Source organism: Cicer arietinum, chromosome 5, assembly GCF_000331145.2.
Source record: "Cicer arietinum cultivar CDC Frontier isolate Library 1 chromosome 5, Cicar.CDCFrontier_v2.0, whole genome shotgun sequence".
NCBI lineage: Eukaryota > Viridiplantae > Streptophyta > Magnoliopsida > Fabales > Fabaceae > Cicer > Cicer arietinum.
Window position 1 is genome coordinate 74,308,374 of NC_021164.2, and position 17,466 is coordinate 74,325,839.

At 30.3% G+C, this 17,466-nt stretch overlaps 2 protein-coding genes and 1 pseudogene across 2 annotated transcripts in view; 2 read left to right on the plus strand and 1 right to left on the minus strand.

Annotated features, from left to right (window-relative positions):
* The window catches only part of LOC101505786 (uncharacterized), a 9,420-nt gene extending 3,560 nt beyond the window's left edge, over positions 1–5,860 (plus strand). The window contains exons 9-19 of the mRNA XM_073369395.1: positions 1–114; positions 207–406; positions 1,435–1,526; positions 1,612–1,667; positions 2,517–2,606; positions 2,702–2,801; positions 3,072–3,176; positions 3,267–3,339; positions 4,473–4,636; positions 5,539–5,581; positions 5,666–5,860. The exon at positions 1–114 is cut by the window's left edge and continues 6 nt beyond it. Of these exons, the coding sequence (XP_073225496.1) occupies positions 1–114; positions 207–406; positions 1,435–1,526; positions 1,612–1,667; positions 2,517–2,606; positions 2,702–2,801; positions 3,072–3,176; positions 3,267–3,339; positions 4,473–4,636; positions 5,539–5,581; positions 5,666–5,721 (1,093 nt within the window). The 3' untranslated portion in view covers positions 5,722–5,860. The remainder of the gene's footprint in view (positions 115–206; positions 407–1,434; positions 1,527–1,611; positions 1,668–2,516; positions 2,607–2,701; positions 2,802–3,071; positions 3,177–3,266; positions 3,340–4,472; positions 4,637–5,538; positions 5,582–5,665) is intronic.
* A 130-nt stretch (positions 5,861–5,990) lies between these two features.
* On the minus strand, positions 5,991–8,198 carry LOC101503212 (flotillin-like protein 2; annotated as a pseudogene).
* A 1,863-nt stretch (positions 8,199–10,061) lies between these two features.
* On the plus strand, positions 10,062–13,866 carry LOC101505453 (uncharacterized). The gene is made up of 9 exons (XM_004501303.4): positions 10,062–10,334; positions 10,480–10,655; positions 11,002–11,183; positions 11,274–11,558; positions 11,838–11,896; positions 11,984–12,020; positions 12,116–12,187; positions 12,519–12,843; positions 13,300–13,866. The coding sequence occupies exons 1-9, from the start codon at positions 10,220–10,222 to the stop codon at positions 13,693–13,695; spliced, it is 1,647 nt and encodes a 548-aa protein (XP_004501360.1). The 5' UTR covers positions 10,062–10,219; the 3' UTR covers positions 13,696–13,866.
* The last annotated feature ends 3,600 nt before the right edge of the window (positions 13,867–17,466 follow it).

Consider the following 17,466-nt stretch of genomic DNA (forward strand, 5'->3'; position numbering starts at 1 on the left):
TGAAAGGCTTCAGGCTCTCATTTTAGCTGAGTGTATGGTTTCCATATTCGGGGAAGATTGGTTGATTAGCCAAGTAAACACTAATGACACACAAGATCCAACTCCAGCTGACATGTAAACTTTGCCTTTTAAATGCTAACTTTTAAGTCCATGCATGAGTGCTTGTTGATGTTTTAGTGTTTTTTTCTCACACATTGTCTTTTTAGGTGTCTGTTGCTTGTGCTGGAGCAGTCGAGGGTTGAAATTGCTGTTCTTCTGAATGAGTTAGCCTATTTAAAATATGAAGCGCCTCAAGATACTTCAGCTACTGCTGAGGCATATTCTCTTAAGCAACGAAATGTGGCTGTTGCCTACTCTTTGGTTGAGAAGATAATAAAACTCATTTCAAATGTTGGTGAAAATGATGGTATATACTCTGCCATTCACTTGGCCTTTAAATGCAATTTTTGTCTTCCACTTTTAGGAAAAATAATAGTAACTCAAAAAATGGCCCATTTGTTCAAATTCAATCTCATTTGTTATCATACTGTTGAAATTAAAGGTATTTAGGTAAAGTAAGAGGAAAACAGAGATAAAAGACTGAAAAATACTCCTGTGCATTAATGTGATGTGATAAGAATAATAACTAATAAAAATATTCTAACACAATCTATGTTGTTCTTCAACATTTAGGGCCAAATAGTATGAACCAAACCATTGTGATAAATTGTTCTTTTTTTTTTTTTTTTTCATGTTCGGATGTAAACCAAACCAAACCATTAAAATCCTAACCCTATTGGTTCGAGTATCGATTCCACGCCATTCAAAACCAATCTCATGAAACCCGAACCAAACCATTATACTTTATTGCTATTTATTTTATTTCACACTATATTAATAGTATTATCTTAAAAAGTATGTTATATTCATATATATTTTAATCAATGTTTCTTTATTATAAATTATATACTTGCTTTAATAGCAAAAAAATAATCTATAGTGTTTTTAATAAAATTAATTTTTAGATTTTTTAAAATAAGTTTTTATAATTGTCAACCCGATTGAGCTTAACCAGACCATCCGGTTCTTTCATTGATTTGGTTTGGTTTGGATTTCGTGAGAATTTGTTGCAAAAACCAAACCAACTAATTTTGATTGGTTCAGATTTTCTCTCTTAAAATTCGAACCAAACTGAATATTTACACCCCTACAGGTCGGTTGGTGCTCAGTTTTTTTCTGTTTTTTCCCTGTTATCTTTGGTGATGGTTAATATTGTGCAAATTTTGGTTTTACTAGTTATACTTTTCCCTATTTGTATAGACAATGTGTTTAATCTCTTTTATTGCAATCTTGATTTCTTGAAATGTGATTCTCATCTCATATTTGAGACTTGGAAATTGTGGGCTTTTTCTTGTGTATTTGATATAATGTATTTTCTTCACTAATGCTCTATAGGGAATGTCCTCGATGAAGGCACATTAACAAAGCTGATTCTACAACTTAATGAGACAATTGCTGTTGTGCTAGAGTATTTAGAAGATGCAAAGGTGATTCTGCTGGCGATAATTAGTTTTCTAAGATAACTTTAACACTTAATATATCTCAGCAATGTATAATGGTGAAATTATACAGGTACATGGCCAAAAGAAAGGGGATGATTTGCTTGCGTCAGTGCGAATTATTGGGAGGTATGATATTTAACATTGCCTCTTTTCATTACCTGTACATTTAGCACCGGATGGATAGGTGCGAGATTATGTATTGACATTTTACTATTCCCTTGAATGATTTAATTTTAAACTTCTAATAACGTGTCAGACATTTTTATCCAATTTATTAATTTAGCACGTGATGTTGAATGGCAGTCACAAAAATGATAGACATTTTAACCTGGTGTTGTTCATGCTCCGATTAAGATTTTGTTATTCTATCTTAAAATGGTTGCATCAGGAAAGGATAAACACAAGTTTTATCTATTTTCCTGAGGCTAATTGTAAACTGTACGAAAATCTTAGCTAATGTTAAATACTTCATTGTTTCTTCAATCTCCATGCCCATCCTCCAGAGAACTAGAAGAGGTGGTTTTGGTCACTGATTAACTATTCTAGAAGCTTATATTAGGTGGAGTTTGAAGATTGCTTTTATATTTCACTCACTCTTCATGCAAGAGTAGTTCAAGCTTGAAATTTAAGTCTTGATAGCATGCCAAGAACCGAAAGCTTAAAGGGTCAAGAAATGATTTATATGACTATACTTCAGTTAAAGACGAATAGTTCGGAAGAATCCGAGTTCAATCCTGGGTAGAACAATTCTTGGCAAGGGTTTATTTACCTTCTGACTGAACTCTGGATTCCTAAGGTCCCTTGGAACCGGAGGGTTAAAACCAAAACAAATCTCTTATATTTGATGCACAGTGTATGATATGATGGTTGAAACTTGAACCTTCGTTGAGGTTTTTGTCATTTCTTTTGAAATCTAACTTAAATTTTGAGAGGAATTATTACGATTTAAGAACTATTATTGTGTATTTGTTTCAGCTATCTAGCAGAAGCACCGCTTGCATGCAAGGAAAAGGTTCGAGATATTTTAGGGTATATGCTATCTATTGAAGGTGCAGATGAGCAAAGGTATCTTTAATAATAGACAGTTATTTGTAAATCTTTTGCTCAGTGTGTATTTTGGGGCATGAATAGCTTTTGCTTAAATAAATTGTTTGCTGCAGGCCCTTCCACTCTGTCTGCTTTCTGCTACCTTTGTTATGTCAAATTACTATGGAGGTTGAAGGATGCAAAGCTCTGGCTTCATGTGGAGGACTTAATGCTGTAAGTTATTATCTGGTTTTAATATTTATATTTTAGCCTTTGTTTCCTCTTCCATCTTTTTTTGGTCAGTTTATAACTTCATTTTAACTTAAAGGAGGACCTTTACGAGTAAATCAACAAAATGGTAATGGTAACTTGCTCATTGCATAGTTTTATTTATATTGTATTGTTTATATACTAACATGAATTTTGCATTTATTGCAACAGTATCATTTCATAAAATTACTAACAGTTTTTTTGTTTGGCTCAATATAATGGGTCTATTTACAGGTTTTAGATTGCTTCAGTAAATTAATTGGATCAAGTGGTTATATGGTTGAGGATGATGGTTGTGTCTTCTTGGCATGTGATACAATAATGAACCTTCTACTGAAGGTGATGTTCTCATTATTAATAACCAGCCTTGTGATATACTATTATTAGTTATGCAAAATCCTGACAAAAGTTGCACCTTTTGGACCGTAGAAAGACAAAGTGCGGTTGATGTTACATGAATCAGCTTTTGTTGATCTTCTTAAAGCATTGGCTTATTGGTCAGGTACGTACTTGGTAGCTTCTATCAGAATTAGTGTTTTCATTTTGCGCTATCATATATGATCAAATTATTTGCTTGTTTATGTTCTTGTTTACATGCATATTTTAAAAACGATAAGTTATCTGCTGCAAGTGTAAGGAGTAGCATTAGGATCAAAATCATTACAGCACATGGACATCATTAACAAGAATTAAATCGATTTGTGAGCGGATGCAAAGTTATAAGTCTAGAGATTTAGTAGAAGAGATAGTACCCGAAGTTGTTCTATGATTGCAAGTAAAGCCAATCATAGTTGCGCTTTTATGATGTTTTCTGTTCCTCAGTGCAATAGAAATTGTGCTAACTTTGTTCAATATTTTCATCGTTGTTTCCGTTTGGGTGATATGGGCTGAAGAATGAGTACAACTTTTGATGTCAAAACTAGTATTTATGTCATCAAATATTAATGAGCGAGAGCGAAGTTAATTTGTGACAACCAAAACACCAAAAAAAAACACAAAATTGAATCTTGAAAGGTGAAACCTAGGGCATCATTCAGTTGTGCTAAGATATACCATGATCAAGAACCGAGAGGTTTTGGATTTTGGAAGAGTATTTGGTCTTGTCTTATAAAAACTTTTGTAAGTGTTCGGAAGAACTTATGAAAAACAACTTATTAAATGCTCATTAGTTGTTTTTAGCTTCCTTTCATAAGTTTCACTACGTGAGCACTAATCGAAGAGTGGGGATTTTGGAGTTAACCCCAACCTTTTCCTGGGATATTAAGGTTCCATGTACTTGGTGAAAACATTAAATGAGTCTCACATCTTTGTTAGCAAGTAATATTAACACAAATTTTAGAAAATGAAAACGGACAGTGTTTTTACGAAGTAAACTGACCCTAAGTGGCTATGTTTGGTCTTGTTCTTATTATAGGACCCAAGAGAAAAGTATGATTCTTAAAATTGGAAAAATCCTAATGCATGGATTAAATGCTTCCAAACAAAATAAATTTTACAAATGTTGCTAACTTATCCTTCTTTCAGCGATTTTAAATTTGGCAAATACCGTCAGTGTTAATTCTCAATGTTTATTTGTTTATTGTATATTGAATTGAAATTATGTAGTAAAGCAGTTGTTTTAAACATGGTTTGTAGAAAATACTGATGACATATCAAGTATGATGATGGCTTCAAGCATTTGTGCACTGATATTTGATTATACATCCGAAGAGGCTCTTTTAAACCTTCCCAATTTTAACCATGGCACTCTTAGCAGTCTTTATCAGCTCATTGCAAGATGTTTGGCTTCATCAGAACAGGTGAACAAATTCCCTTTCAGTATATGTAAAATTAAACTTTTATAAAGTTATACTGTTGAGTTGACTCAGAAGATTTTGTTGCAGAATGCTGGTAGGAATCATCATTAAGTTATTTATTTTTGCTTCAATATTACCTCTTCCCTAATCTTCGTATATTGATTCGTATCAAAATAACCTTCATTCATTATCTTATCTCTAGTGTTATTACATGTTATTCCCAACATCATCTTTAATATGTATATTTATATGTCTTTTTACTCCATATAGTACAATATTTGTTGCGCTAAACTGATGTGATATTATCCTTTAATTTTGAAAATCCTTTCAGCTCGCCCTCTCTCTATTTTGTCATCCCATCACATCACATATGTAGTGTGACCTAATATTTTATCGAAAGAGCTATTCAAATTGTTGACATGTCTGCCTGATTTCAAGTAGGACCACTTAAACATTTTCCTGTTAAACGTAGATGTAGCCACTTCATTAGTTTCTGCAGCGTATTGAAGAAAGATTTTTGAACAAACCTTCAAATTATTGAAGTGTGATAAATAGTCCTAAACTATTCTCAATCTTTTTTAGAAGTAGCTCAGAGACTAACTTGATTATATATAAACTTGTCAGGCATCTGATCTGATAAAACATCATTATTTATAATGTAATAAGCTCAATAAAACATGTTACTATGTGAATTATATGGATGAATGAATAAATATATTATCAACGAGTAAAGAACTAGTATCGTTGTTGGGGACTATCACGTGTTACCACTTACTACATTTGGTTTTAACATCATTTCCTTCTGTTATGCATTTTATACAGTTGGAACTTACATACTCTTTCATTCTAAATAGCCCTTCTGAAAGCTGACTAAACCCTTGCTTGTTTGTTATAATGTATTGCAGGACACGAAAACGGATATGGATCTATCTGAGATTATATCTGCTGGTCAGTATCTATGTATTTAGTTATAGAGCATTAAAGACTTTCTAAAAGTTATTTCTTGTTCTTTAACTCTTCATTGTTGTGCAGGTTTCTCTAGATGGGCTCATAGGTACCCCCGCATCAGAGAGGCAATCAAAATATGATGTAGATTTTCTTAAAGTGAATGTATGTGGATGTTTTTAACATTAGAGGTAGCATTGATGTGTATTAGTTGTAAGGGCTAATTTAATGTGTATTATGTTGTAAGGGCTAATTTAATTTGTTGGGTTATTATATCTTCTATATCTGAGGGCATGCTAACTATTTGGGTTGGATCCTTTTCTAACCACACATTATCGACTTTATTAAGTTGAGAATTGTGGTGATAAATATTACATTGATTAGTAAAAACAAATTATATTAACTTTTTTGATATATAATGGCTTCCGATCAATGTTTAATGAAATAACTAATATTAAATATTATTTATAATCTAACAAAGAAACTGAAATCCTAAAAAGAATAATTAAACATGTTTTTACAGTGAATATAAATTTAAATCCTACTGTACCAAAAAAAAAAGAACCTAAAAAGGAGAGGTGGCAACACTCCCGTTTGTTCATGGACTGTCTTAAACAGAGATGGCAACATGTCATACCCATAGCACCACCACATTCTGTTATTTCTCCACCATTAGTCCAAATACTAATCTTAGGCTCAAATCCACGTATTCCATCAGCGTTAATCTTAGCAATTTCTTGAAACATGCCACCATTTATCATCATAAGTCTCTTAGAGCGGAGTAGTTTCCTCCAAGAAGTGTTGTTATACACTCTCCTCGAGCTTAACCAACTGCTATTATTCCCTCTGCTTCTTTCTTTTATCTGCTTCTGCCTCCTTTTTCTCAAATGGAACTGCTTCTGCTTCTTTTCGGTTCTTGTATAGCTCCCAGTTTGCTTCTTGTACCGATACTGTCCATAAATTTAATTGACAAAGAAATGGTCCAGAATTGTTATATTATTATAGCCAATACTTCAAATTAAACCCACTTGTGAAGTTTTAATCAACTGATTCATTTTTTAAAAATGAAAAGGTTGATAGTTTATTATAGTGTAATAAGATCACATTTATGTCAAAAACTTTAATTATGACGGGTTAACTGAATTTGGAATAGATGCATTGTTGCTATGGCTGTACATGGGTTGGCCACAACCTGGATCGATCTAGAAAACGGTTTAGGTAGGGTAAATGAATGTAAATGGGTGATTCGAATTCACAATATAGAAAACTGCTTAAAGAATTTGAATATTGGGTAAAGTCAGACCAACACGCTTTATCTAAGTCACTCAGTTATTAAAAATTATTTGGTTACTTTAGAATGTTGCACTTTGGATAAAATGCTTATAAATATTTTGTGTAATTTTAGAAACTTTGCAACTTTGGTTATAATAATTTTTGCGATGGAAGTATTTTTTGATGAATTTTATAATTTTGATATTTTTATTAATTGTATGTTTATATATATTAGTTGCTAAAAAAATAGTGAAAATCGGTTACACTAAAAAATTAAGGTTGTGTCATTTTTTTTGGAAATAATATGATAATCTATCATTAACAATTAAATTAAAAATAAAGAATATGGGTAACGCAATATCCAATCCAACTCGAAAAGGAGCGGTTTGACCCAACCTAGTATTATAATAACATGCGAGTTTTTTACCAGATCCATCCTAGTGTTTCTTACACGGTTTCAATTTTGGCTAAACCTAACTTAATCAAACGTACGTACAACTCTAATTGTTACAAGATAAAATCATATTTTTTTTGTTGGCCGACCACGATTAAACAATCTAAATTTTATGATAGATTCTGATTTTTTTAAGAAAAATTGTGATAGAAAATCTACATTAAAAATTGTGCATTTCATGATTTTTTTTAAACAAAAATTTAAATCATAAAATTTGAATCAAATGGTTGAGATAGAGTGATTGCACACAATATGATATAACTTCATATAAAATGAATATTTATTCTATTGCTAGTACAAAATTTGCATATAATAAAGGAGTGAAGTTTTTTTTAAAATAAAAAAGCAAAGATACTCCCTCCATTCTTAATTATAAAGAAAAGTATCAGTCAAATATATAACAATTAAGTGCACACAAAAAATACACTTTTTCTAATAATAAAAAAAAATTAATTTCTTGTTGATGTTTAAAAATATTTATTTTATGTGTACGCTTAAACACAATATATTTGATCTTATAACCATACAACATTAACTTTAAGTTGGGTTAACTTTTTTGATCTTATGTATAACAATAGAAATATAATTAGTACCTTTACCTATAATTTATATCAAAATGTTCCACAACATTAAATAATTAATGCAAGGATATCAATAACCTTCACTTGACTCCTCACTCCTCTCTGCATGAATTTTCGGCGGATTCTGCAGCGTTTGTCCTTCCCTTAATTTCATCTTACTTTCTGCCACGACAACCTTCGCTTGATTCTCAACATCAACATTTTTCCTCAACCCTCTCCATCACCATCTGCTCCTCAATAATGCATCTAAATAGTAATTCTTAGCACCAAATTCATTTACAAACAAACAAATGTGCTAACAAAACCTACACATTTGGTCTTACAATTTCGTATTGTACAAAAATATATCTAATCTAGAAATTTTAAAAAAGTATGAAGAAAAGGTTATTTAAATTGATGTTCCAATCATTTTGAATACTCCACTTTAGAGAGACAAATTGAGGAGGAAATGAAGGTGGTGGAGGTAAGTTGGGTAGGAGAGGGAAAGAAGATGAAAAAGTGAAATATTTTTATTTTATTTTGGTTTATAAATTATTATTTAATAAAAATTAAATGATGTATCAAATAATAAAATTGATATATCATTTTCGGTAGCAAGGACACGTGTCTGGCCTTCGAGGATACCTTGGACGAATTAATTGACGTGATTGAGAAGACTTTGATGATCGTCGACACGTAGAACGAAAAGGAGTTTCTTGACACTCATTTTTTTGTGAGTTTTATGACGTCGATTCCTATTTTGATGCTTTTGCTACCTTATACATTGTTGTTGAATTTTGAATCTGGAAGAAGGAAATTGAAAGAAGAAAGAGTTGTAAAATCAATTGTTAAAGTGACTATGTTCTTCTTTGCAGCTTAAACGTGAGCGAAATAATATCACTTTACTTAGTAACGTCATATTTTAATCGATCATTCAATTAGCTTGGATCTTTGTCATTGTGTATATATAAATCTTCATTGATTCCTCATCATCTAATTTAATAGTAGGATCTTTTGTCACTGTATATATATAAATCTTCATTGATAAATTTTGAGAATTAACAAAATTGATGTATTAAATTTATTGATAATTAGAATTGTTTTATTAATTTACTTTTGAAGATAAATAATTAATTTTATTTTTTATTGTAATATTTATTATAAATTACAAAAATAATATATAACATAATTAGATGTAAGTTAATAAATAAATAAATAATATAATTGAAAATATCTTATAAAAAATTATCAAAAAATTTAAAAAGTGAAGTACTTTAACTAATTAATTATTTTCATGTTAGTGGTTAGTAAAATACTCAAAGTAGTTAGTAAAATATCTAATACATCTATCATTTTATAAGTTATAATTTTATTAATCAAGTAGTTAATAATTTATATTTTATTATTTAATAAAATATTCTACATGATTGATCAGATATCAAACTATTTCACTCAATTTACAATAAATAAAATAAATAATAAATAGTTCTTATTTTAATAATTAACAAAATAATATATGTATACTTATCGCAAAAAATGTATATGTAAATAATACATCAAGTATCTTATTATTGCGTCAAAAAATTTATATCCAAGTAACATTTTTGATGTGTAAAATTCTTCAAAACTAGAAGGAAGATAGAGTCCAATTTTGTTTCTTGTAATTTGTAAAGAACAAAGAAAGGTTGTGATTGGGTGGGGAAAGGAACATTTTTCCAGACCATTGAGTTCGTTCGAGCATAAAAAGAAGGGGCAAATTAGGGCAAGGACACAAAAATTGTTCAACACTTTTGCATTGAAGTCAAAAGTGGTACTGAAATTGCATTGGGGAATGAGCCCAATCAATTAACGTTGCACCGTTTATCTTTCTTGTCCTCCCTACGGAACAACTTAATTACTTCATCGACTTTGATATCCAATTCAATTTAAATTTTTTCATATTAAAAAAACAAAAGTACGAAACTATTTAAGAATAAAAATTTGTTTTGAAGGACTATAGCCAAAAACCAATAAGACTAGAGTGCTAATACATGATTTTACAAATCCATATTGTCATTTGTAATTTGATGAGCATCACAAAATAATCGAAAATTCCTCTAAGGATTTTGGTTTAACACCGTTTTTGGAAACACTATTTTATATGGAGGTGCTCCGTAAATATGTTTGATTAAAATTATCGCGGGCATTTGGTAATGGTGGGGTCAAACGCCGTTCTCAAAGAGGTCACGTTTTCCAACCGTTAGCTCTGTTCTCTTCCCAAACCACACACACACAACACACTCACAGAGTTCAGAAGAATACACTCTACACTCTACACTCTACACTCTACACACACACCACTCTTTCTCCAACATAATGTTTTGTTACCGCCGGCTACTTCTTTTTTGTTTTTCTGTCACATTTTTCTCCTTATTGTTTCACTCTTCCACTTCTTCTTTGTTATCACATTCTCAGACACAACTCACTTCAGGTATTACTACTTCACTAACACTTCTCACTGACTGGATATTATACCTGTTCTCACTCACTCCTTGCTTTTACTTTTCTTTTTGCTAAAATGTAAAGCAGAAAAGTTTTGTATTTTTTATTTTATTTTATTTTTTTAATTTTTGTAGGGAATGAAAATGAGGGAAATGGTGTAGTATTTTATCGGTTGTATGAAATAGCTGCGGCACCATACGAGAACTCACCACTTCCCTTAGCTGCAGAGAGAACACGAAGAAAAGATCCTTTAGATGGCTTCAATAAGTACACTAATGGATGGAATATCACTGACCATCATTATTGGGCTGTAAGATCACTATTAAATACTTATTACTCCTTTCTTCTCTTTTACTTTTCACTTAAGTTAAGGTAAGGTTTCAAATATCACCTTAGTTTCTTAAGGGTATTTTAGTTTATTTACCCTAAAATTGAACCATCCTATTTCAATGGCAAGTATGAATTGGTAAAGATATTATTAGTTTTTGCTAGTTATGACAACAACAACAATAGATGATAGTTTAAGTTCTACTTGCTCATTTCTTACTTGTTGTTTTTGTTGTTGTGTATTTTTATTTGTTTAAGTTTTGTTTCTTAATATTGAATTTCATACAAATATAGGTCCACTCACTATTTTGCCTTTTCATTGAATGCAGTCTGTGGCATATTCTGCAATTCCTATATTCAGCATTGCAACAATCTGGTTCTTGGGCTTTGGCTTATGTTTACTACTTCTCATTGTTTCTTACTTCTGTCGAAAAAGGGAGCCTTATGGTTATTCATCAACATACTATACACTTTCCCTTATTCTTCTAATATTGTTCACATTTACAACAATGTAAAACGTCTTTCTCTCTTCCTTTGTTTTACTCATTTCATGTTTATTTAAATCTACATTACAAAATTACATGTCTTTCTGTTTTATCAGGATTGGTTGTGCAGTTCTTTATATTGGACAAGGAAGTTTTCATCGCAGCACAACTGCGACATTGCAGTATGTTGTATATCAAGCTGATTCTGCAGTTGATAAACTGAGGAATGTTTCTGATTACCTTGCTCAAGCTAAACTGGTCGGAATCGATCGTGTTTTTCTCCCTACTAATGTTCAAACTGATATCGATGACGCAGAAACTGATATCAATGCTTCTGTTGCTACAATTTCTGATAAGACAAAGGAGAACTCAGACAACATACAAGATCTCTTAGATTCTGTGTAATGATTTGAGTATTAGGCTTTTCGGTTAAGATATTTGATTTGATTTTGTTTCTTTTTTGCTCCATAAAACTAAGAATTTAATCTGTATACACTATTAGTGTAAATGTTTTTTGCACTGTCAGGGAATTATAACCATCAAAATATTCGACATTGACCATAATTATGTCTAAAATTATACATATGAGTGCTTATGATTTGTCACAATATATTGCATAATTTACATTAACAAGTGTATGAAAGTTAATCTCTAAAATTAATATGGTGATCCTAATACAGGAGGCTGGCGCTTATCATAATAGCTGCAGTTATGTTAGTCTTGACGTTTCTTGGATTTTGTAAGTCCCTAAATCCCAATTTAGATGCATAATTAATTTCTTAATTGTTACTGTGGTATTAATTTATGGTCTGACTTGTTATTACAGTGTTCTCAATTTTTGGCATGCAGCTACTTGTGTATATGTAAGTGAGATATTTTGTGATTCTTTGCTATTGAACATAACTCTTGTTATCATCACATTTTCTCATCAAAAGCTTTTTGACATAAATAATTGCAGCTTGGTAATCGCAGGATGGTTTCTTGTTACTGGCACCCTTATCTTATGTGGTTTGTTCCTTATTCTCCACAAGTAAGTTTCCCTAAAATAGTTATTTCAATAGTTTTTCCATTTTATTTACCTTGTTATATTGCTGATAGACAACAATATGGCAGAAAAAAATCGTAATCATGTTTGAACATTATTCAACAATGTCATATCCTTAAATTTTAATAATCACTTCAGACATTATTTAACATTGTTAGTATTTTTGTTGAGGGTGGAGATCGGACCTGCAGCCTCTTATCACTCCACTCCGAACTCCCTCAGCCGAACCACTAAGCCAACCTTATGTCCCTGCTACTATTTTTTCCTTTTAATTATATGGAACTAATCCGTTTATTTTTTCTTCCTGTATTGGTAGTGTGACAGCAGATACATGTGTAGCCATGAATGAATGGATCCAATATCCTACTGCAAATACGGCACTAGACGATATTCTACCCTGTGTGGACAAAGCCACTGCACAAGAAACATTGTTACGAAGCAAAGAAGTTACTTCTGAACTAGTCAACTTGGTGAACCAAGTTATTACCAATGTCTCTAACATCAATTTTGCACCCAATTTCACGCCACTGTATTACAATCAATCTGGTCCCCTGATGCCTCTCCTCTGTGATCCTTTTCATCCTGACATGACAGATAGACAATGTGATTCTGGTGAAGTGAACCTAAGCAATGCAACACAGGTAAGTTAATTGAACTTAACCTTAATAAAACATGAAAAATACTATAGAGCACAACATTTGTGTTAAGAGTTGAGTTATTTTCACACACAAATTTCACATAAAATTTCGACAACAAATTAGATGGTTAACGGAGTATAAAGATGGAGTTAATTATGATTAATGAATATAGTAAGGTGCGGTGACTTATTAATCATTCATTGAATATGATTAATCACAATTTTAAATGTCATTAACTACTATTTTCAGGTCATTGCATTCAGTAGATGGTTAATGAGTGACGACATCTTATTATATTCATTTACAATAACAATCAATTGACGCTATTAAGCACATATTTAACTTGTGTTAGCCATCTTATTTATGGTCCAAATTAAATTTGGAGTGATGCGACCAAATCAGTTGACGAAACATTTTTAGCATTTGTGCTTAATTAATGTTAGTTTCCGTGTGATGTAGGTGTATGGTAACTTCGTGTGCCAAGTTTCAGCAACAGAAATATGCATGACCCAAGGGCGTTTAACCCCAACATTCTCAAACCAAATATCCGCTGCAATAAATGTGGGTAACGCCTTATACAATTATGCCCCATCCCTTATTGACCTACAAGACTGTACCTTTGTTCGTGAAACATTCAGTGACATATATAACGACCATTGTCCTGCTCTACGACGTTATACTAGATGGATTTATGTTGGATTAATAATGGTCTCTTTTGCTGTGAAGTTTTCTTTGATCTTTTGGGTTGTGTATGGGAGAGAGAGGAAACATCGTCTATATACAAAAGTGTCAAAAGAGATGAGTATTCCCACAAGGGCCACACCAGCACCAACAAATGCACTTGCAATATATTAGTCCATATCACTAAATGAGACAAGATGTATGATTGAGCAACCTCATTGATAAATGATGTTTTAACCAAGTTTGGATTATTATTATTATTTTTTAAGTGTTGGTGTATAATGTTGTAGCTTCTTTTTATGACATTGCTAGTACTAGTTTTTAATGAAAAATGTTGTTATTTTATTTTTGTCTAGAAAATGTTGTTACTTTACATTAGATTGTGGTGGGGTGCTGGTCCATCCGTTAAAATATCTTTGAAGAAGGCTTCCATTATACTAATTATCGACATAGGAGATCAAGTAAGTGGCTACAAAGATTGATTGATGTGGATCTGAGTACTTCCATATGAGATTGAAGATCTAATCAAGTGATTTTTTTAGATAAAGTGGTAAAATAAAAAGGAAAAGAAACAAACAAACATGAGTTAGATGGAGAAGATGAAGAAGGCCCTACAATCAAGGATGATTGATAAGCCAATATGGAATTGCCACAATGGTAAAGAAATCTATTGATAAGATTCAAGCAAGTTCTAATCCAAGAACTCAAAGAGGAGATACATTTCACTAATTCTAATTAATTTTAAAGTTGTCTAAAATGAGACAGTTATAAAGTATTTAAAGAAGGATTTACATTATTCTTAAAATGGGCCAAAAGTCAATTCTCTAGATCCATATTGAGCTTACACCACTTAACTAAAATTATTACAATTCAAATTAAACACAAATAAAACTAAAAACTATTATAAAGTCTTGACTTGAAATATTCTTTGTTTTTCCTCCTAATTAACTCATTTTAAGTCCTTATCATTGATCGAGGAAGACTCAATGATGGAAATGTCCTCTTGAGAACTGGGTCCAACTAAAGTGCGATCAAATGTACAAGAAGTCTATAGACCTTGTTGATAGGTATGCTACAACCTATAGGGTGAAGCGGGAATGGGTTTTGCATCCCCACCCTGGCACCCAGCTAGTCGAAGAAAACCTACAACCACCCTTATTTCTTATCAGGTATGAAGTTTAAATTTATATCCCCGCTCGCAACATAATTTGAATTTCTCCGCCTCGCACCCACCTCCACTCATATATATATAGTAATTTTCAAAATTATAATTAATATAATAAAATTTAAAAATATTAAAATTATATTTTCTATAGAGGGGATATTATAATTTTAATATTTTTAAAAATATTAAATATGTACATCTATATAAAATTTAAAAATGACAATAATATTATTAACAGATTCAGGTGTTAAGCGAACATCAAGACCCTTAAATTCATTTCAACCCCACTGTTTTAAATTCGAGAAAAACTTAAGCCCACTCAAAACGAATATTTCTTTTCCAAATTAGGACGAGTTAAGGTGAGTACTCGCAAGAGTATGTTGTGTTGTAATCCCTACTTGCAGGATGCGAGGGTTTGCTTTGACGCCCAAATGATCGTTGGCTTAAAGGCTTTACGCAGAAGATCGAAGCGTTTGATGCCTTCCATATACATGTACATATGCATTAATATGGCTCGAAGACAATGGATTATCAACCTCATAGTAGAAAGTGACTCAACTTTTGATTGATATGCTTACATGGAAAGTTAGGATGAATGGCAACACTCCCATTTTAGTTCATTGAATTTAGGATCTTTCAAATTTGTCTTGGCATGTTCATTTCCAGCATACAAGACGAGAAGGTAATAGAAGTGTTGATTAATTAGCTAATTTTAATTTACAATAAAGTTCTCATGACGTAATAATTTTGGAGATTCTTTTAAATGAACTTCATGTATTTTTTTATGACATATCTGAGGTTTATATGTCTAAAAAGATTAATATAACTTTTTAGTTTTTATTTTTCGTTAAAAATAAAAATGTGAATTTGTGCATATACGGTCTATAGATGTGATTGATCTTAAAATACTTAAATTTATAGTGTTAAAAGAAAAGAAGTCGTGTAATGATTAACAGACAATATTAACACTTATCATAAACGCGTCTATTATAAATTTTGAATACTTCTTCATAAATTATCATTAAAGTAATGTTTGTATCTCCCCTTTTGTTGTTAACAGTATTTTAAAACTTTTTTCAATATAACTTTTGATATTACAACATGAAGTTGTTAATGTGAAAACACATATTGTTGGAGAACAAATATTTCAATTATTGTCTTTGACTTTTATCAATAATTATTGCAAACGTAACAGAAATAAAAAAGCCTTCTTTTCAAATTTGAGAGGAGTTTTTGCATCTAAATGTGTCAATGATAATGATAATCTAAGTATTCGCAATCCATTATTTGACAATTGTTTGCTGAGCTATATCGTAGTGGTTAATATTGATGATTTTTCAAAATCTCTTGATAGGAAGAAAAAACAGTATAAGAGTATTAACTAAAAACCAAATAATGAAAGTAATTTGATTTATATTAAAGCTAAATATGCCAAAAAGAAAAAAATGTTGAATTAAATTAAATTTAAATAAAATAAATGATGTACAGTAAGGTGAATCATATATTTAATTTCATTGTTTAGATATTTTTAGAATGAAAAAGAATAAATAAGTTATAATTTTTTTTTACGCTTATTTAAATATACTTATATAGAATTTATACTTAAAAACAACTTATGTAGAATTAAAATAAATTATTTTTTTTATTGAAATGAATAAAATTTTAAAGTTTAAATTGACTCTCTAATTTAAAAATAAGAGTAGAAAAGGATACAAATATTAGTCTATTTCATTCTCTTCCCAAGCAAGAATGAGATATTGGTCACCAAACATCCAAACAATAAAGTGAAGTTTTTATTCATTTTCACCTCATTTTATTCTATTCTATTCATTTTAAAAACATATTTAAACTTTTATTTTAATATTTTAAAACGAATATTGCAGAAAAGATAAATGACTTACAATAGGGTAAAACATATATTTCATTTCATTGTTTAAATATTTTTAAAATAAAATAGAATAAATGAGTTATAATTATTTTTTTTCTTCATTTTTATTCTTATTTAAATAGACTTATGTAGAATTTATACTTAAAAAAAACTTATATGGAATTAAAATAAATTATTTTTGATTGAAATGAATAAAATTTTAAAGTTTAAATCGACTCTCTTTTTTTTTTTTGTATTTTTTATTCAAAGGTTTTTTTCTTGTAATTTTCACTCACTCGGTCTGTCACTAGATAACATTAATAATGGAGTTTTATTGGTTTTGATTTGCATTATTTGTTTCGACCCTGAACTTGTGTGTCGATGCCATTTAATTATGGGTTTTATTTTACGTCAAAAAAAGCATGGCGTTTATTGAAATGCTATGAATCAGACAAGATGTTTCTTGTTGTTGGGTGGGTTCAACTTATAATCGGGCTGGTAAAATAAATGCAAAAGTATTGGAAAAGTCTTTCAAATTTAATTTAATGTATGTCTTATTCTTCAAATTTATTTTATATTGATTTAGTGTTCAAGTTATATTTTATTTGTACGGTTAATTTTTTATTTTAATTTCAATAATAATAATAATTTAATTAAAGTTTTTTATCATTTAAAATTTTATTAAGTAATATGATAATATGTCTCTCAGACTAATATTTCATAAACATTAATCAAATATAAATTATTTTTATTTTATCAACAATAATTTAAAAATATATCTAATTTTAAAAATAAAATAGTAAATATATATTTATATAATCAATATATTTACTTTTCTTTTCACACTATAAATTTTTGTTCATACACACCCAACCTATCATAACCATGTAACATTTGATATCAATCAGTTTTT